The following is a 22,416-nucleotide window of genomic DNA, read 5'->3' as shown; positions in this document are numbered from 1 at the left end:
TTTCTGGGCAACACACAATGCTTCACAAACACTGTAACTTAAAAAAAAAAAAAAAAACAGTAACTGCAAGGCAGTTGGGACTATTGATATTGTTTAAAAACGCAAAAGTACTTTTTATCCGATTATTCGATTAATTGATAGAATACTCAATTACAAAAATAATCGATAGCTGCAGCCCTGTAAAATATCACCCCTGAAGTTGCGAAACACATACACAGGCTCTCAGAAGCACAAAAATAAGGAAGAAAACAAATTCACTCTTAAAAACGATTACAGGTATATTTTTAAATATAATAAACTATGTACGTGTAGTCTATGAACTTTGCAAAAATGAGTCATCTTGAACATACGGAGCATGACTTGTTGATGAATTACAACATGTATTTTGAAGGGTGTGTGTGAGTGAGTGAGAGAGAGACAGAGAGATGTAGCAATTTTCACTTTGAATATCAGGATTTTTTTGTGATTTTTGGAATACAGCTGTAATCCTGGGCTGTATAGAGAATGACCCCTTTAATAATTATCTTATTGCATCCACAATTATTTCATTTTGAAATCTGTCCATTGAACAATAACATCTGTATGAAAAACACCATGACTCAATCATTTTTAGACTATTTTAACCCGTCAAAAATTGTGGCTGTTAATTACCGATTGTTATCAGCGTTTTGTGCCTGAACATTGACAAAGGCACAAATGCCCCACATTTCAGAAATAACAGTGATGGCTGTTTAAACAACATTGTTTGGTATGAAAAGTATTGAACAGTATTTCACCTACGTGTGTTGCTGGCATTCGTGCACTGTGGACGTACTGATAGAGGCATTTTTCTTTGGCACTATTAAGGGAGGGGGGGAAGTACTTCTGGTCCATTGGTGTTGTTTAAACTAGGGCTGCAGCTATTGACTATTTTAGTAATTGAGTATTCCATCGATTTTATTCTGGCGATTAATCGAGTAATCTGATAAAAGTACTTTTGCGTTTTTAAACATTAATAGTCCAGGGCTCTGCCTAAGCAATGTCACAATGTCGCTGCTCCATCGTGCAGATTGTCAAATTTAGTGTATCCATTTCTGTTTTACTGGGTAATTATTATTTCATGTCTTTACAAGTTTTGGATCTTTGCTGGTGTCAGGAGCTCAGCACTCCCCTGTTGACGCACCGAAATGACGCATGCGCAGTGAAGGTTTAGTGAAGGCAGGGAGAGTGCTGAGACGGGGGAGGGCTGAGCTCCTCACACCAGACCGTAAGCCCAGGTGGTCAGTGTAATTCTCAGTCAGACTGCATGTGAACGTGAGAACAGCCTGTGAAAAACTGGTCTCTGGAGTGCAGCTTTTCCACAAAAGCCATACTGATAAATCCGCTCTGCACCCAGTCGATGAAAACTTGACTTAAAGTGCAAGTAGAGTGGAGCCGACCAAATCTTGTTTTTTTTTTTTTTTAAAGTAGACAAACACGCTGCTTCGCTTTAAATGTGCAGTAAGTCTATTTCAGATGATCAGCGTGGACCCTCTTTCTCTTAAAAGGCTTTATATTACTCTGTGAGTTGCACTGGAAAGCTGTAGCTTTTGGTGCTACATTGATTAGCTCTTACACGGCTTATGCGCATGCTCTAGTCTTCTTTGTGCTGATTAAAGTCGCTAACTGAAACTCTTGTCTTGTTGCTGGAAAGAAACGAGAATCGTCATTCATTCCCAGTGATGCCAATAACGCGCTACTCTAATCTGGCTGTTTTTTTTTTTTTCAGTAAAGCGCAATCTAACATGTTAATCTTTCCGAATTAGTAATCAGATTAAAGTTACTTCTCCAAGTCACTATGTGTTACTATTAGTTTTGTATGTTGGGTCGATCACAGCATTAAAACTGACTGGGCATGGGGAGGTCGGGGTTTGGCTGCTGTAACACCTCCTTTTAGCGTATAATGCTGTGAGCTGTTTGTCTGCTGTTTTGTGCAAGATGGCAGCACACCTGCACTGAGCCTTACAAAGACATTTTTAAGCTTTTTTTTTTTTCTTTAAAACTCTGAGCCTCCCGTTTGTCTCCTCACTAAAAACAGCTGAAGATAAACAGCAAGCACTAATGCTTTTTTTGCCACCCAAGTGCACCTAAAGTCTTTCTGAGGATGACATGATGTAAAAAAAAAAAAAAAAAGCTGATAAAACTTTATTACCTGCCAATCTGGTTGTTTTCTACATAAATACAAGGTATCCATCTTCTTGGTCAGATGGAAAACCAGTGGTGAATCCAGACGGAAAGGGGGGGCGCATGTGGATTATCTCTGCAAAGGGGAAGTGCTAATGAACACCAATTTAGACACATTTGTGAACAATATTTGAGAGAAATAGGTCTTTTGTGTGTATAGAAAATGTTTTAGATCTTTGAGTTCAGCTCATAAAAAATGGGAGCAATAACAAAAGTGTTGTATGAACACACTGATATTTGAGAAGTGAAATGAAGTTTCTAGCATTTACAGAAAGTGTGCAATAATTCTTTAAACAAAATTAGACAGGTGCATAAATTTGGGCACCCCAACAGAAAAAATACATCAGTATTTAGTAGATCCTCCTTTTGCAGAAATAACAGCCTTGAAATGCTTCCTATAGCTTCCAATGAGAGTCTGGATTCTGGTTGAAGGTATTTTGGACCATTCTTCAGGGTTCCAGCTAGCACAGACTTGCGTTACGGCCCGTTACGCTATAATTTTGGACCGTTACTCTTATTTTGGACCATTACACTGTATTGAAAATAAGCGTAACGGCTCTGTAATCAACCGTTTCTGCAGCGCGACTCCAGTTTGAAGCGTGAATCAATGAAGCAATGCTTCGATTCAATGGCTCGTGGGTCTTTGATTCGCTGCTCTTCAGAAGCGGTAAGTCCGCTTCTTAACCCCTCTCAAAGCCATTAAAATATCATGAGTCACTTTTGTGTGTATTAAAGTCACTAATAGTGCAGCAGATAACTGAAACAATCCTTCACATGGCGATACAAGCATCAGCTTTGGCATGAAGGTTCTTCCTAAGTCAGTGTTTGAGAAAAAAAGTGCTGACCACGTGAAAATCCAATATGACGGCCAGGTAGGGGTCAATGAAGAATGACACGGGGGTCAAAATTTAAAAATGCTCCAATCATATTGAAAGCTATACCAAATTATGTGTCTGATCACAAAGATTCCGAAAAAGGCATAGTTTGGACTATCTATGACTGAATGTTATGGAGTTATGGGGTAAAAACAACAAGAATGGTAAGAAAGGTCAGTTTCAGTTTGCACAGGAGTCATAAGTTAAAGTTGCTCCAATTTTGGTAGAAAGTGGTGCAAAATATTGGTTGAACTAATAAGATTAATAAATGGAATAGTTTTGACTGTTGAATGCTTGGTTTGCAGAGTAAATGTCAAACATTGTTGACGTACATTGGATTCTATGGTGTATGTTACCCTCTAACGTGACAACTAAGCATGGCACATGGTGCAAACTCTTTTCTACTGTCCTATTTTACTCTTCCTTTTTAGATATTTAGATATACCTTTGTATACTGGCATAGTTCCACCTTAGAATTGGAATATAATATAATATATAGCTTACTGAATTTTCATGCCAATAATAATGTCTCAAAGGAAATGCTTTTAACAAAAACTAACAGATTTTATTTCTGTTTATATCCAGAGATCACGGATCCACCATGTAGAGTTTATTATGTCCAAAGTTTAGAGGATCCAGTAACTAATTTCATATTTATTTACTTTAAGACACAAAATGTTGTTCAATTTCAATTTAATCAGCTTATAATGCGCCAAATTACAACAAAGCTGTCTCAAGGTCCCTCACACAGAACAGTTCAACATAAAAAAATAAAATAAATAAAAAAAAATAAAAAAAAAATTCAAATACCTAATTAAAAACAGAAGAAAAGAATAAAACGTAAAATAAAAACTACTCATAAGAAAGAGAATAAAAATAGGTTTTAAGTCTTGACTTAAAAATGTCCACGGACTTCGACTGCCTCACTGAGGGCCATGTACTGGCTAACCCAGAATGAGATTGCCCACTCGACAAACTTCCCCAGCCTTCTGGATATGATGAAGGGACTTGGACTGTTGTACCTGACTTTTCCCCTTTGGTACCCCTAGAATGGCCAATTTTTAGGTTAAAATTTCAAAAACTCCCCCCCTTCCACACCACTCCCTCGACATTACCACTACGCTAAAATTTTATCCTAGCAAGAACCCTGATTCTTCTTTACAAAACTTCTCAGGTTTGTTGGTTTCCAAGCATGGACAGCCAACTTAAAATCACACCACAGATTTTCAATAATATTCAGGTCTGGGGACTGAGATGGCCATTCCAGAATGTTGTACTTGTTCCTCTGCATGAATGCCTTAGTAGATTTTGAGCAGTGCTTAGGGTCGTTGTCTTGTTGAAAGATCCAGCCCTGGCGCAACTTCAGCTTTGTCACTGATTCTTGAACATTGTTCTCAAGAATCTGCTGATATTGAGTGGAATCCATGGACCCTCAACTTTAACAAGATACCCAGTACCTGCACTGGCCACACAGCCCCACAGCATGATGGAGCCACTTCCAAATTTTACTGTAAGTAGCAAGTGTTTTTCTTGGAATGCTGTTCTTTTTCAGCCATGCGTACCGCCCCTTGTTATGTCCAAATAACTAAATTTTAGTTTCATCAGTCCACATTACCTTATTTCAAAATTAAGCTGGCTTGTCCAAATGTGCTTTAGAATACCTCAAGTGACTTTAAATAATTATTGCACACTTTCTGTAAATGCTAGAAACTTCATTTCACTTCTCAAATATCAGTGTGTTCATGTGCTATATGATATATTTAACTGAAATTTCTGATCCAGACAACCAATGGTTTATAAAGGAAAATCATGGAAATCATCAGGGGTGCCCAAACTTTTACATACAACTGTATATTTTTGTTCGGTATACAGGGGAACACAAAAACACAATGTTACAATTTTGACGAAGAATCTGAGGAAAAACAGATTTGAGTTTCTGCAACTGTTGATACCAAAATTGTATCAACAGTCATGTGACTTTTGATATTATACATATTTGAAACCAAGGAGTGTTCTTATGTTCACCCTGTATATTTGAAGGTGGAGGTTACTGTCTGAATTTGTTTTTTAACCTGCCTATTCCACAGGGCGCCTTTCTGCTACGATCGCCCATGATCCAAAAAAGGTTAGAGAACAGGATGAAACAACTCAATCTGGCTTGCCTCCTAACAGGTTGGCTTATAAAGTGCTGACCTGGCAATCCACCTGAAAACAAAATTTAAACTGCGCCCTTGGCTGTTCCACTTTGAACAAACCTGCAACAAATGCAGGTTCATCTCCAAATTTTTACCCTGATGGAGCACAATCAAACAAGTTTCAAGCTGTAATCACTAGGAATTCCCTGTTGAATGACATTCAAACATGATTGAAGCTGTTATGACTACACAGGGCTCTCCCTGAAAATTTAGAGCATAGTCGCGCTTGGGAGTGGGAGTATCACTGTAGGATAAAAAAAAAAAAAAAAAATTAGATTCAAATGGAGGAGAAGCTGTAGCACTTTGCCTTTCTTAAATACCAAAGGAAGCCATTTCCTGCAACTTCATAGGCAGAAGAGACTAGGAAAACATAGTCTGAAAAAAGATTCTGCTTGGTTGCCCACAATTGAAATAATAATAATAATAATAATAATAATAAATAAATCAAATAATAAAATAAAATTCCATCCAAGTATTGATCTTGCTTATTTATTGTTGTAGTTGTATGTTGAGCATTCTTTTTTCTGCTTTGAATTTTTTTTTATCACACTAATAAATTAATTTTGAGCTATTTTTTTTTTTTCTCAACAAAAAACAAAATAGTCCTGATTTGCAGGCTTTATTTCTCACTTGCGCTTCCTCATAATTCACTCGAACGGAGTCAGCTGAAAGTGTTTGTGAAATTTCCTCTTAAATGTTTGTGTGATGTCTGTTGTTACAACCCCTGGCAAAAATGATGGAATCATCGGCCTCGGAGGATGTTCATTCAGTTGTTTAATTTTGTAGAAAAAAAGCAGATCACAGATATGACACAAAACTAAAGTAATTTCAAATGGCAACTTTCTGGCTTTAAGAAACACTATAAGAAATCAGTCAAAAAATTGTGGCAGTCAGTAACGGTTACTTTTTTTAGACCAAGCAGAGGGGAAAAACATATGGAATCACTCAATTCTGAGGAAAAAATTATGGAATCATGAAAAACAAAAGAACGCTCCAACACATCACTAGTATTTTGTTGCACCATCTCCGGCTTTTATAACAGCTTGCAGTCTTTCAGGCATGGACTTAATGCGTGACAAACAGTACTCTTCATCAATCTGGCTCCAACTTTCTCTGATTGCTGTTGCCAGATCAGCTTTGCAGGTTGGAGCCTTGTCATGGACCATTTTCTTCAACTTCCACCAAAGATTTTCAATTGGATTAAGATCTGGACTATTTGCAGGCCATGACATTGACCTTATGTCTTTTTGCAAGGAATGTTTTCACAGTTTTTGCTCTATGGCAAGATGCATTATCATCTTATAAAATGATTTCATCATCCCCAAACATCCTTTCAATTGATGGGGTAAGAAAAGTGTCCAAAATATCAATGTAAACTTGTGCATTTATTGATGATGTAATGACAGCCATCTCCCCAGTGCCTTTACCTGACATGCAGCCCCATGTCATCAATGACTGTGGAAATTTACATGTTCTCTTCAGGCAGTCATCTTTATAAATCTCATTGGAACGGCACCAAACAAAAGTTCCAGCATCATCACCTTGCCCAATGGAGATTCGAGAGTCATCACTGAATATGACTTTCATCCAGTCATCCACAGTCCACGATTGCTTTTCCTTAGCCCATTGTAACCTTGTTTTTTTCTGTTTAGGTGTTAATGATGGCTTTCGTTTAGCTTTTCCGTATGTAAATCCCATTTCCTTTAGGCGGTTTCTTACAGTTCGGTCACAGACGTTGACTCCAGTTTCCGCCCATTCGTTCCTCATTTGTTTTGTTGTGCATTTTCAATTTTTGAGACATATTGCTTTAAGTTTTCTGTCTTGATGCTTTGATGTCTTCCTTGGTCTACCAGTATGTTTGCCTTTAACAACCTTCCCATGTTGTTTGTATTTGGTCCAGAGTTTAGACACAGCTGACTGTGAACAACCAACATCTTTTGCAACACTGTGTGATGATTTACCCTCTTTTAAGAGTTTGATAATCCTCTCCTTTGTTTCAATTGACATCTCTCGTGTTGGAGCCATGATTCATGTCAGTCCGCTTGGTGCAACAGCTCTTCAAGGTGTGATCACTCCTTTTTAGATGCAGACTAACGAGCAGATCTGATTTGATGCAGGTGTTAGTTTTGGGGATGAAAATTTACAGGGTGATTCCATAATTTTTCCTCAGAATTGAGTGATTCCATATTTTTTCCCCTCTGCTTGGTCTAAAAAAGTAACCGTTACTGACTGCCACAATTTTTTTTCCTGATTTCTTATAGTGTTTCTTAAAGCCAGAAAGTTGCCATTTGAAATGACTTTAGTTTTGTGTCATGTCTGTGATCTGCTTTCTTTCTACAAAATTAAACAACTGAATGAACATCCTCCGAGGCCGGTGATTCCATCATTTTTGCCAGGGGTTGTACAATAGCAGTGCTTTATTTTTTTGTCTGATGATTAACCAGACCACTGACATGTGAGTCTTGCATGTTGAACCATCATGAGATGCCTGCTTTTTGAGATTCCACCAATAACATCACTTTATTTTTTTGAGTAACCGTTACCAGACCAATGACGCGCAAGTCTTGCACGTTGAATCACTGGGAGGCGTCTGCTTTACAGGCTTATACAGGAAATCAGTGGAGACGAGAAATCATTCTGCGTGGCTGCAAACCAATGAATTTCAGTAGACCTAAGCAAAATTTCAGAAAAAACAAAGTGAACACCCTAAACTTGAAAATCGGCATGATGGTGCTGAGAATGTAACAATCTGGTGCTGCACCATGTTTCCATTTCACCATGGAAAAAACCCTACTTGGATGACTCTCAAGCAATTCCACAAACATTGCCTGAGGAGTGTCTGCCGCATAATGTGGGAAGACTACTGTACCAACATCAGCATCCTGGCTGAAGCCAAGCTCCAGAGCACAGAATGTGTCTTCAAGAACCAGCTTTGGTGGGGGGTCATGTTGTTAGAATGATTGTCGACTTCCCAAACAGATCTTCTACTCCCAGCTGAGCAAAGGAAGACAGTCCAGAGGAGGGCAGAAGAAACACTTCAAGGACCTTCTGAAGCACAACCTCAAGAACTACTCCATCGACTGGAAGACTTGGGAAGAACACACAAGGGACCGAGCCACCTGGCGAGCAATGATCCATGCGAGAGTGGAAGTCTTAGAAAAAAATGTGAATGAACAACACAGAGGAAAGAGGAAAGATCTGATTATGAAATTTAATATTTTTTTCACACAGTTGCCAAATCGTCATCTTTTAAGCAAATGGGACACAAGACACTAAATGAAAGCTGTATTTATATAGATTTGATTGTTTTTAATTATGTGCGCACACACAGCTTGATGTGAAATATAATGCTCTGTGAAAAATAAAAATATTTGTACAAAAATGACACTAAGGGTTGGATAGCACAATGAAAATCTCTGTAGCTATCTGCCCAAAATGTATTTCCCTTTTGAAAGTGTGAGTTTTCAGCTTTAATTTTGTGCAAAAATTATTCAAATTGGACATATATTGGCCATTTCACAAGTGCCTCACATCATATACACAGAAAGGAGACGTACTAATGCAGCGGGACGTACTAATGAGTACACTGTGCTTCTTGTATCTTTCAGGCTCATTCCAGATCAGAGGGTATGCCTTCATGCAAACTCCCTTGTCGAAAGTTGTAATGACATAGTTTTGACCTACGTCTTCTGCTACTCACAGGCATTCTTTGACAGTTTTGTATTCTGTAATAGTGTGGTTAATGAAAGGGTAGTAATCCAATGTTGTCATAGTGAGTCCCCCCATTTTTACTGTTACCAGTAGTTTTTGAAATCTATTAACAGCATAAACTTTCTAATGATGCCAAATTTATAGGGTTGCTGGAGGGTACATGGGGGAACCATGCTGGTACATGGCTTAAATCTTTCTCTCCACTGAGGGATAGCCACTACGATGATTTTAATAGGGATCTGACGGCACTCTGTCTTGTTGTTGTGTGGGTATTTTTTTTTTCTTCTTTTTCTTACTGGCTATCAGCTGACTGCAGAGCAGTGTTAAGAGAACTCACTGTGGTCCACATCAGACCAATCAGAGCTTTCAGTGGAAGGTATCAGGTGTCAGAATCTGACATCTACTAAACAGATCAGTAAAACAAAAAAGGCTATTAATCAGAGGACTTCACCTCTGCGTGTGGCTGCGTGCACTGCACATTATTTTTTTAATGAAGTGCTCTCACTGTTCATGTTGTTAAAAACTCCCAAATAACTCCAGAATTTGTCATTGTGTCATTAAAAAACAAAGATTAAATTCTGTGTGTGACAGCAAGTCTGTTGTTGCAGAAAGAGGGTTACTAACTGCCACCACGCAGACTACACAAGCCAGTTTCCTTTGTGTGGGTATGCTTTACCAGCCTGTCTGGATTTAAACTTTGAAGAAAAAAGTGGGTGCACATGCATCCTGATATCTTTTAAGTGCATATCTCACTCCAATCAGTGCTATCTTTTAAAAAATTATACACCAGATGTTAAATAATTTCTTACAAGTCTTTAACTTTTGTGGACGCTGATATAGCTGATAAAGGTAAACGTAGGCAGAGTGTGTCTGAAAAATACACGACAGATTGATAGCCGTCTTTATGCATAACCATTATGTAATCTTGGGGACAGACTTGGCTAGCTCAAGGTCACTTTGTTCAGTCTGCACCTACCTAGTTTCACACTCAGACTTATGATAGCATGTCCATCAAATCCACCATCAAATGCATCTGAATAAGATTGAAAAGCATAATACAATAATAAATACATGCCCTGAGAGATGCATCCTGCTGATTTTCACACGTGTCAGCATTTAACGCCATTAAACGGCTGGGGGCGGGTCCGGTGTCTCACCTTAAGATTTAAAAATCAGTCACTTTCTTTCAGTTGTCATGTTCCCACCTTTAAACACAGATAAAATCCTTCTTCTCCACAACACTGACTCAAAGTAGTTTTTGGAGCCTATTTCTCATGCTGTGCTCTGCTGCATTTCTCCTCTTTATGGGAGGGGCATGCAAAACATTTCGAATTCTCTCTCAAAACCTTTATCCCTGCGAAAACTGTAACACTGGTTATAATGGACTCTCCTGAAACACACCTGTTCACCATTTCAGCATATTCACCGGCAAAATTCACAAAACAAAACAAAAAAACAAAAAAAAACCCACAATGTTATTGCTAACTTATTGCTAAGTTAGCATCATGTGGGTGATGTCGTCTTTTTGCAGTGTTAATGGTGGTTAGCAAACCATTGCTGCCACCAAGTAGACTGGTGGCAGCAAAAAGACATGTGCTCATATGTTCTTATGTGTATGTGCTCTCTCAGTTTGGGGCAGAGTTTCGTCGATTCTCCTTGGATAGGTCAAAGCCAGGGCGCTTTGATGAATTCTACGGCCTCCTACAGCATGTGCATCGCATCCCAAATGTGGACTTGCTCGTGGGTTACGCTGATGTGCACGGAGACCTGTTGCCCATCAACAATGATGACAACTACCACAAGGCCATCTCCACTGCCACCCCCCTACTCCGGCTATTTCTGCAGAGAAAAGGTAAGCACCACAGCAGTAGCCCATCACTGAGTACACAGTTTGTAATTGGTTGTCAACATTGATGTTTTGCTAATACACTCCTGTCATCTCATCGCTTTTGTGCCTCATTTCTGGTTTGAAGGATTTCATCAGCACATTTGCTGAAGTGCAGAGCTAGCTTACAAGATTGATTAGCTTTAGAGCCTTCTCAAATATCCTTGCAGGGCTTCTTCCATATGTGTAATTGTAAGAAGGAAAACAACTGGCATTCAAGTTTAACAGTCTGTATGCATATAAAATGAACTTTGTTCTTGATGTTATTAACAGTGGTGTCAAAAGTACACACATTTGTTACTTAAGTAGAAGTACAGATACTGCAGTTTAAAAACACTCTGGTAAAAGTTAAAGTATCAACTTGACCTCTTTACTCAAGTAAAAGTGAAAAAGTATGTGCTCCAAAACCTACTTAAAGTATAAAAGTATAAAGTAACCTTTAAAAAAAAAAAAAAGGTAGATGCCACTATATGAATTGAAAGCTTAATTTAAAAACTGATTCGTTCTACATGTGGCCCAAGACCCAAAACCCAAAATTACCCCGAACACCACCTGCAAGAAATGTTTCAATTCTAGAAGCTCTGAAATGCAGTCTGGGACTATTCCAGACAATAAACTGCAGTGAGTGCAGCATCCATTTAGTGAAGAAAAAAAAAACCCAAAAAACAACTTTCCTTATTCAAATTCATTCCAGTAGTATTCTGTTCTTACAAGGATGCAGCAGTTTTCTAGTTTGGCAGATAGTTCTGGAGGAAATCACTGAAGAAATTAACACATTGAAAATATGGTTTGACCGAAACAAATTGTCATTAAATAAGACAGGGATGAAGTGGAGGTGTAAGAGTCACTAGGTGTTCACAGGTAACACTTATTTATGTATGTATGTATGTATTTATTTATTTATGTATGATCATTGTTAGTTGCTTTTATATTTTCTCCTGTATTTCTATTCAGGTTCTTTTTGCCTCTTTCTCTAAAATTGTATATAATAATCATTAGATTATTAATATATAAACAAAAATAAATTTAAGAAATATTACAATTTGAAAACAAATGCATCCGAACGTTATGAGAGCTGCAATTGCTTAATGCTAACTTTTAACATTGAAAATGCCATAAACATGCTAATGCGTTAGCGTCACTCCCGTTATGAAGTTATAAAATACATCTATCAACTGTTTCAGAAGACCATAACAGGTCGGTTTAACATAGAAAAGGTAAATAATACTCACAGACGTATGCTCTTTAGGGTTTTAGCGGGGGAAAATTAAGCGAAAGAAAGAATAAACGAAGCAATAGGTCGAAGCATTGCTTCAATCTGCGAACCACTGCTTGGATTGGTTCACGGTTCAAAGCAAAGCCGTGCTGCAGAGAATTTTGCCTTGAAGCATTTTAGTAATCAAATTATGCAAATTATTTCAGGAATTCGGAATAAGGACTCATTCTGTAGTTGATTTGTATTCATACCGTTTTCCTTAGACCAGTAGAAATTCTCCACGTGACAGAATGGTATTGCGTGTTGTAAACTATATTCTTGGTGGTGTGTTTTTCTCATGTACTAAATGTGGGTAGTTGATGCAAAATGAAAATAAACCGGGTAGAGGGCAGAGTTCAAAGCAGGCAGGGGAGAAGTTAAGCTGACCAAACAATACACAACGGCACAGTACGAAAGTGTTGGATCACAAATGTATCAACATGATGATACATGATGGGCTTGCCTCTACTGGTGGTTGGCTCTCACTGTGGTTTTGTATCACTTCCTGTTCCGGAGCACTGCGGTGTTTTGCTGTATATGTTAGCTGTTTAATCTGCGCAGTTAGATTGATCTAGTTATCTAGATTACGATTTGTTTCCCAGTGTAATCTTTACGTGCCTTAACTAAAGCACTCCTGCTGAATCACCTCTAAATTATTTACACATTATTCACTTTGCGTGTTTTTAGGAATCCGCTAGCTTAGCGTAGCTACTAGCTCTTAGCCGATTTAGCATGGCGGCTTCTCCTGTCTCTCCCGCACTTTTCTGCTCTGGGTGTGAAATGTTTAGTTATTCCTCGGCCTCCTTTAGCAGTAACGGTACTTGTAATAAGTGTAGCTTATTCGTAGCTTTGGAGGCCAGGCTGGGCGAATTGGAGACTCGGCTCTGCACCGTGGAAAATTCTACAGCTAGCCAGGCCCCTGTAGTCGGTGCGGACCAAGATAGCTTAGCCGCCGTTAGTTACCCCCTGGCAGATCCCGAGCAGCCGGGAAAGCAGGCCGACTGGGTGACTGTGAGGAGGAAGCGTAGCCCTAAACAGAAGCCCCGTGTACACCACCAACCCGTTCACATTTCTAACCGTTTTTCCCCACTCGGCGACACACCCGCCGAGGATCAAACTCTGGTTATTGGCGACTCTGTTTTGCGAAATGTGAAGTTAGCGACACCAGCAACCATAGTCAATTGTCTTCCGGGGGCCAGAGCAGGCGACATTGAAGGAAATTTGAAACTGCTGGCTAAGGCTAAGCGTAAATTTGGTAAGATTGTAATTCACGTCGGCAGTAATGACACCCGGTTACGCCAATCGGAGGTCACTAAAATTAACATTAAATCGGTGTGTAACTTTGCAAAAACAATGTCGGACTCTGTAGTTTTCTCTGGGCCCCTCCCCAATCGGACCGGGAGTGACATGTTTAGCCGCATGTTCTCCTTGAATTGCTGGCTGTCTGAGTGGTGTCCAAAAAATGAGGTGGGCTTCATAGATAATTGGCAAAGCTTCTGGGGAAAACCTGGTCTTGTTAGGAGAGACGGCATTCATCCCACTTTGGATGGAGCAGCTCTCATTTCTAGAAATCTGGCCAGTTTTCTTAAATCCTCCAAACCGTGACTATCCAGGGTTGGGACCAGGAAGCAGAGTTGTAGTCTTACACACCTCTCTGCAGCTTCTCTCCCCCTGCCATCCCCTCATTACCCCATCCCCGTAGAGACGGTGCCTGCTCCCAGACTACCAATAACCAGCAAAAATTTATTTAAGCATAAAAATTCAAAAAGAAAAAATAATGTAGCACCTTCAACTGCACCACAGACTAAAACAGTTAAATGTGGTCTATTAAACATTAGGTCTCTCTCTTCTAAGTCCCTGTTGGTAAATGATATAATAATTGATCAACATATTGATTTATTCTGCCTTACAGAAACCTGGTTACAGCAGGATGAATATGTTAGTTTAAATGAGTCAACACCCCAGAGTCACACTAACTGTCAGAATGCTCGTAGCACAGCCGAGGCGGAGGATTAGCAGCAATCTTCCATTCCAGCTTATTAATTAATCAAAAACCCAGACAGAGCTTTAATTCATTTGAAAGCTTGACTCTTAGTCTTGTCCATCCAAATTGGAAGTCCCAAAAACCAGTTTTATTTGTTATTATCTATCGTCCACCTGGTCGTTACTGTGAGTTTCTCTGTGAATTTTCAGACCTTTTGTCTGACTTGGTGCTTAGCTCAGATAAGATAATTATAGTGGGCGATTTTAACATCCACACAGATGCTGAGAATGACAGCCTCAACACTGCATTTAATCTATTATTAGACTCTATTGGCTTTGCTCAAAAAGTAAATGAGTCCACCCACCACTTTAATCATATCTTAGATCTTGTTCTGACTTATGGTATGGAAATAGAAGACTTAACAGTATTCCCTGAAAACTCCCTTCTGTCTGATCATTTCTTAATAACATTTACATTTACTCTGATGGACTACCCAGCAGTGGGGAATAAGTTTCATTACACTAGAAGTCTTTCAGAAAGCGCTGTAACTAGGTTTAAGGATATGATTCCTTCTTTATGTTCTCTAATGCCATATACCAACACAGTGCAGAGTAGCTACCTAAACTCTGTAAGTGAGATAGAGTATCTCGTCAATATTTTTACATCCTCATTGAAGACAACTTTGGATGCTGTAGCTCCTCTAAAAAAGAGAGCTTTAAATCAGAAGTGCCTGACTCCGTGGTATAACTCACAAACTCGTAGCTTAAAGCAGATAACCCGTAAGTTGGAGAGGAAATGGCGTCTCACTAATTTAGAAGATCTTCACTTAGCCTGGAAAGAGTCTGTTGCTCTATAAAAAAGCCCTCCGTAAGGCTAGGACATCTTTCTACTCATCACTAATTGAAGAAAATAAAGAAATATAAATATAAATAAGAAAATAAATAATATTGAGCTGAGTATTCCATTAACTTTAACTAGTAATGACTTCATGACTTTCTTTGCTAACAAAATTTTAACTATTAGAGAAAAAATTACTCATAACCATCCCAAAGACGTATCGTTATCTTTGGCTGCTTTCAGTGATGCCGGTATTTGGTTAGACTCTTTCTCTCCGATTGTTCTGTCTGAGTTATTTTCATTAGTTACTTCATCCAAACCATCAACATGTTTATTAGACCCCATTCCTACCAGGCTGCTCAAGGAAGCCCTACCATTATTTAATGCTTCGATCTTAAATATGATCAATCTATCTTTGTTAGTTGGCTATGTACCACAGGCTTTTAAGGTGGCAGTAATTAAACCATTACTTAAAAAGCCATCACTTGACCCAGCTATCTTAGCTAATTATAGGCCAATCTCCAACCTTCCTTTTCTCTAAAAAATTCTTGAAAGGGTAGTTGTAAAACAGCTAACTGATCATCTGCAGAGGAATGGTCTATTTGAAGAGTTTCAGTCAGGTTTTAGAATTCATCATAGTACAGAAACAGCATTAGTGAAGGTTACAAATGATCTTCTTATGGCCTCGGACAGTGGACTCATCTCTGTGCTTGTTCTGTTAGACCTCAGTGCTGCTTTTGATACTGTTGACCATAAAATTTTATTACAGAGATTAGAGCATGCCATAGGTATTAAAGGCACTGCGCTGCGGTGGTTTGAATCATATTTGTCTAATAGATTACAATTTGTTCATGTAAATGGGGAATCTTCTTCACAGACTAAAGTTAATTATGGAGTTCCACAAGGTTCTGTGCTAGGACCAATTTTATTCACTTTATACATGCTTCCCTTAGGCAGTATTATTAGACGGTATTGCTTAAATTTTCATTGTTACGCAGATGATACCCAGCTTTATCTATCCATGAAGCCAGAGGACACACACCAATTAGCTAAACTGCAGGATTGTCTTACAGACATAAAGACATGGATGACCTCTAATTTCCTGCTTTTAAACTCAGATAAAACTGAAGTTATTGTACTTGGCCCCACAAATCTTAGAAACATGGTGTCTAACCAGATCCTTACTCTGGATGGCATTACCCTGACCTGTAGTAATACTGTGAGAAATCTTGGAGTCATTTTTGATCAGGATATGTCATTCAAAGCGCATATTAAACAAATATGTAGGACTGCTTTTTTGCATTTACGCAATATCTCTAAAATCAGAAAGGTCTTGTCTCAGAGTGATGCTGAAAAACTAATTCATGCATTTATTTCCTCTAGGCTGGACTATTGTAATTCATTATTATCAGGTTGTCCCAAAAGTTCCCTAAAAAGCCTTCAGTTAATTCAAAATGCTGCAGCTAGAGTACTGACAGGGACTAGAAGGAGAGAGCATATCTCACCCATATTGGCCTCTCTTCATTGGCTTCCTGTTAATTCTAGAATAGAATTTAAAATTCTTCTTCTTACTTATCTTAGGGACCTCGTAGTACCATATCACCCCAATAGAGCGCTTCGCTCTCAGACTGCAGGCTTACTTGTAGTTCCTAGGGTTTGTAAGAGTAGAATGGGAGGCAGAGCCTTCAGCTTTCAGGCTCCTCTCCTGTGGAACCAGCTCCCAATTCAGATCAGGGAGACAGACACCCTCTCTACTTTTAAGATTAGGCTTAAAACTTTCCTTTTTGCTAAAGCTTATAGTTAGGGCTGGATCAGGTGACCCTGAACCATCCCTTAGTTATGCTGCTATAGACGTAGACTGCTGGGGGGTTCCCATGATGCACTGTTTCTTTCTCTTTTTGCTCTGTATGCACCACTCTGCATTTAATCATTAGTGATCGATCTCTGCTCCCCTCCACAGCATGTCTTTTTCCTGGTTCTCTCCCTCAGCCCCAACCAGTCCCAGCAGAAGACTGCCCCTCCCTGAGCCTGGTTCTGCTGGAGGTTTCTTCCTGTTAAAAGGGAGTTTTTCCTTCCCACTGTAGCCAAGTGCTTGCTCACAGGGGGTCGTTTTGACCGTTGGGGTTTTACATAATTATTGTATGGCCTTGCCTTACAATATAAAACGCCTTGGGGCAACTGTTTGTTGTGATTTGGCGCTATATAAAAAAATTGATTGATTGATGACCGGTAAAGGAAGAGAACTGGCTGATATAATGGAGAGGAGAAAGGTAGATGTATTGTGTGTGCAAGAGACCAAATGGAAGAAAAGTAAGAGCAGGCGCATAGGCGGTGAGTTCAAGTTGTTCTTTCATGGTGTGGATAGGAAGGGAAATGGTGTTGGGGTCACTTTAAAAGAAGAGGCTGTTAAGAGTGTGTTGAAGGTTAAGTGAGTGTCTGAAAGGGTGATGAATGTGAAGTTGGAAACTGAAGGGGTGATGATGAATATCGTCAGTGCATATACCCCACAGTTTGGTTGTGAGATGAAGGAGAAAGAAGATTTCTGGAGTGAGTTAGATGAAAGAGTGGTGATAGGAGCAGACTTCAATGGGCATGTTGGTGAAGGGAACAGAGGTGATGAGGAAGTAATTGGTAGATATGGTATCAAGGTCAGATGGTAGATGATTTTGCAAAAACAAAAGAAATGTCTGTGGTGAATATCTACTTTAAGAAAAGCCAGGAGCACAGGGTGACATACAAGAATGGAGGAAGTTGCATACAGGGGGACTTCATTCTGTGTAGGAGATGCAAGCTAAAAGAAATTAGAGACTGTAAGGTGGTGGCAGGGGAGAGTGTACTTAGACAGCATCGGATGGTGGTTTGTAGGATGACTTGAAGAAGCAAGTAAGAGCTCAACAAAGGATCTGCCTTACAATATAAAGCGCCTTGGGGCAACTGTTTGTTGTGATTTGGCGCTATATAAAAAAATTGACTGATTGATTGATGATGAAGAAGATTGTGCAGAATGACAGAATGTGTTTTGGTGTATGCTCCCCTCTGTTCCGTGGAGCGGAGGAGGAGGACAGCCGCTGCTCAGCAGGCCAGTCCCATCTGTGCTGCAGAAGTCCAGAGTGAGGAAAAATATGGAGAGGCCACAGTTTTTAGTGATCCATACCTTACTTTGTATGCACAAGATGGAATTTGTTTGCGCTGTTTGAATTAGTTTCTATATTTGATTTGTTTGTGCGCTGTGCTCAGTTACATACTGTGCACATTGTTGGTAAACTGAGAGTGGTACTGTGTCAGACATTATTGTGTTTGTCTGGATAAAATGGGATTTCTTGAGAACAGAATAGGTTATGTTTGCTTCGAGATGCATGCAGAGGAATGACTGTCTTGTTTGTATTTGTTAGCAAAATTATTTAACTTTTGCACACACATTAATCAACAAAATGAAGCTGTGTGAGCAGATCATGTTGTAGCCCTGTCTGGGACAAGTAAAAAATGTGATTGGGCAACACTGATCTTCTATCATGTTGCCTGGATTGGACAAGTCCAGTTTTTCTGTGGATTATTTGCAAGGTATAAGTGTGATTTTGTATCATGGTAACTTGAATTTAAAGTGATGACTGTGTTAATTTTGATGCAGCTGTGGAAAAAAATCAGTCTGATTGGAAGAACCGCTACAGCTCAACTCACACAACTTCTTTAAAAAAACAAAACAAAAAAAACAACAACAACAAAAAAACAGCCTCTCTGTCCTTCCTGTGTTCCATGGCTGTGCTGTGGACACTTTTTTGTGTGCATTTTGTAACTGTGGTCCTTTAACCCTCTGGAGTCCAGGGTGTAATTGGCTGTTTTTGACTACTTTTGGTTTTACCTTCATAGTTTATCTTTATAAAAAAAAAAAAAAAAAAACTGTTTACTTTGCCTTTTTTGGTATCATTTCTTCAGCACAACCTCACCTACATGACTTTGAGTTTTTCTTTCATTCTGGCATACTGCATTTACACATTGAACCTAAATTCATACAAAACATAAAATCCGAATAGAATTTTTTTTTTTTGTGAAAACCACAAATACGAGGTCTGTTAGAAAAGTATCCGACCTTATTATTTTTTTTCAAAAAACATATGGATTTGAATCACGTGTGATTACATCAGACATGCTTGAACCCTCGTGGGCATGCGAGAGTTTTTTCACGCCTGTCGGTTACATCATTCGCCTGTGGGCAGTCTTTGAGTGAGGAGTGGCCCACCCGCTCGTCTATTTTTTTTTTTTTCATTGTTTAGGAATGGCTCAGAGACTGCTGCTTTGTTTGATCAAAATTTTTTCAAAACTGTAAGGCACAACTGAGTGGACACCATTCGATAAATTCAGCTAGTTTTCGGTAAAAATTTTAACGGCTGAGAGATTTTGGTCTGGTAGTGTCACTTTAAGGGTGGCCCACGGTGCCTGATGGCGATCTGTGCTTCGAGGCGGCAGCGTCTCGCCGTTTCAAGTTGAAAACTTCCACATTTCAGGCTCTGTTGACACAGTAAGTCGTCAGAAAACAGAGAACTTTCAGAAGAAGTCGGCATGAGGAGTTTATTCGGACATTCCATTGTTAACAGACATTTTGTAATGAAAGAACGTGCGGGCAGAGTCGCATGTCGGGCCGGCCCCGACCGCGGGGTTTGTCGCGACAGGAAAAACACCTCCGTTGGAAACCTTAACGGGCAAGTTGGAACATGCCCAAGCTGTTAAACAATTTCTCAGTTACTCACTTGTTGAAAGCCATCAAAAGCCGCCTGAATTTTACAAATGGTTTTCAACACGGAGGTGTTTTTCCTGTCGCGGCGCACACAGATTCGCCGAGTCGTTTCTGTGACGACTCGGCGAATTTGCAAATTCATGCTGGCAAGTCTTGAGCTTTGCTTCCGCTACGTCACCTCCGCCAGTACGCCGTTACTGCTCCATTGCCCTCTGCCGGCCTCCACTGGCCAACGTCAGAGGCTTGACTGGATGCACCACCTCCTCTGGGCCCCTTGGGCATGAATAAATATGTAGAAATGTGAAGGAATGTATAAAACGTGTCTGGACAACGCACCAGTAGTAAATGACACAATTGCAGTGTTATACTGAGTTTAAAACATCACCCAACTTCTCAAACGTTGAATGGACGATAAGCTCTGTCAAGCTCTGCGCAACTGCTCCGAGGAGTGCGCTATAAATGTGCCTGTCCTCTGCCAGTGGAAGTTAACCTACGTCCTGTGTGACTCAGTGGACCATCACCAAACATTGTGCTGTGCTAGTACAACAGCGCTGTCTGCTGGGCTGCGTTGACCTGCATTGGAGATGGAAAATTTGGACCCCTGGAGCTAGTCTTTACCGGCGTTTGAGAGATTTCTGCGACTATGCTACATCTGCCAACATCAGCCACTTATGTGAATGGACCCTATGTGATTTAAACCTCAACTTCATCCTTGGCTCTGAGCAGTAGTCCTGGCTGATGAGTTGCCTGACCTGTTGAATGCACGATGACACTGGGTCTGCTGGCTGACGTAGGCTGGGCAGTAAACCCTGGTGTATTTAAGCTGTCTCACTGTGCCATATGACCCTACAGAAGCTAAGTCACTTTGTCAGGCGGCGATTAGTGAGGTCAATGTGTAGCACTGCATGGGGCCATGTTTCAATTACACGGGCCAGACACAAGCCCCATGCTGAGCTCACTGCTGCTCTCACACACGCGCATATGCAGACAGGCAGACATCACAAACAGGGCTGCTTTTACACAACAGAAAAGGCTTAAATGTATGCACCCAGTAAAGCAGACATGATCCCGAAAACCCCATTGCCTTCCATTCCTGCCAAGGTTTTGTTCTAGACTGTCACAAACCTATTTTCAGTAAGATGCCACAAAAACTCATCTAAAACCAGTTTAATGTGTGTGAAACTGGTAAAAACCCATGAGGTTTTGGTATAAACTTGCGTTTATAAGTCAGATACTCACTATATATTATGCCAGTATTGAAAACATGCAAAGTGACTCATAACACTTGTTTTAGCATATTTTATTAAAACCTTTTTAATAGAATTAATGTAATCCCATCACAATTGCTACCATTTCAATCTGATTTACTTCCATTATAACTTTTAAGGCCCTGTCCATACAGAAAAAGGTTTAGGCACATCCACATAAGTCTTGTATTAGATTAGCATTTCATCCACACGGAAACTTTTTGAGTGGATAAATCTGAAAACGCCACCTTGACATTTTTGTCTGGATGAGTAATATAGAGCTTTGCTGAATTGATGTTGTCACTACCTCTCTAACTTCAGTTGCTCGTGGTGAATGACTTGTTGTTGTTAACAGTGTAATTTAACATACTTTTTTTTGTCTTGGTGGACCATTAGTGGGTTTTATTTTTGTCACTAGCAATGCTGAAGAGATGGAGGGCTGTGGCGTGCTGAACTCTGATCATGAATAAATGGAGCGCTGTGATGCTAATAAAATAATTGCAAAAAGACTTTCAGCTTTTAAAAAATTATATCTGCTTGTTGGTGGCGGGACAAAGCAACGGTGACCTCCAGCTCAGGCTGAGAAACGCGCCTAGAGCATGCACTGAGGGACTTTTTAAAAAATGCTGCATTTATTCACAAGGAATTTTCACAGTGAGGAATTAGTTTTTCCAAATGTTGTCTTCTTAGACAAGGGCATCTTACGTGGACAACCATTTTCGTCAGGCTGATGGTGATGAATGCTGGCTGAAAGGACGAAACCGATCAGATTAAAATACTGTTTGCTCAGTGTGCGTCTTTGTAAAGTTCTCACTTCTGCTGCTACATTGATTAGTTAGGTACACCTGTTAGGCACATGCTCCATGTTGGTTTTTTTTTTGTTTTGTTTTTTTGAAGTATTACAGCACCACCTAAGGCCTGGCATATGTACTACAGTGTTTGAGCATTTTCGTGTGGATGCAGATAAATTTTGAAACGATGCTATGTTTATGGAACACTTTTTGAAAAGGACGAAGGCAAACATCATATTGGGCAAGCGCTGTGGTCATGTGGACAAGGCCTAATATTCTCCACTTGAAAATTGTAATCGTAAATGATAACAGCACTATACAGTGCATTTGGAAAGTATATTGCATCACTGTATTCACATTTTGTTGTTACAGCCTTATTCCAAAATGGATGAAATTCTTTTTTTTTTTCCCTCAAAATTCTACACACAATACCCCATAATGACAATTTGAAAGGTTTTTTTTTTTTTGTTTGTTTTTTGCAAATTTATTTAAAAAACTAAGAAATCACAGAAGCAGTCACAGCCTTTGCCATGAAGATCACAGTTGAGCTAAGGTGTGTCCTGTTTCCACTGATCATCCTTGAGATGTTGCTACAGCTTAATTGGAGTCCTCCTGGTGTAAATTTAGTTGATTGGACATGATTTGGAAAGACACAGACCTGTCAACATATAAGTTCCCACAGTGGGCAGTGCATGTCAGAGC

At 39.6% G+C, this 22,416-nt stretch overlaps 1 protein-coding gene across 2 annotated transcripts in view; it reads left to right on the top strand.

Moving 5' to 3' along the window:
• Positions 1 to 22,416, top strand: part of pard6b (par-6 partitioning defective 6 homolog beta (C. elegans)) — a 102,951-nt gene that overhangs the window by 4,573 nt on the left and 75,962 nt on the right. For both annotated transcript variants that reach the window (XM_034172134.1, XM_034172133.1), the window contains exon 2: positions 10,613 to 10,835. In XM_034172134.1, the coding sequence (XP_034028025.1) occupies positions 10,613 to 10,835 (223 nt within the window). The remainder of the gene's footprint in view (positions 1 to 10,612; positions 10,836 to 22,416) is intronic.

The sequence above is a fragment of the Thalassophryne amazonica genome, chromosome 6, assembly GCF_902500255.1.
Source record: "Thalassophryne amazonica chromosome 6, fThaAma1.1, whole genome shotgun sequence".
Lineage (NCBI taxonomy): Eukaryota > Metazoa > Chordata > Actinopteri > Batrachoidiformes > Batrachoididae > Thalassophryne > Thalassophryne amazonica.
This window is presented reverse-complemented; position numbering and strand designations above follow the sequence as displayed.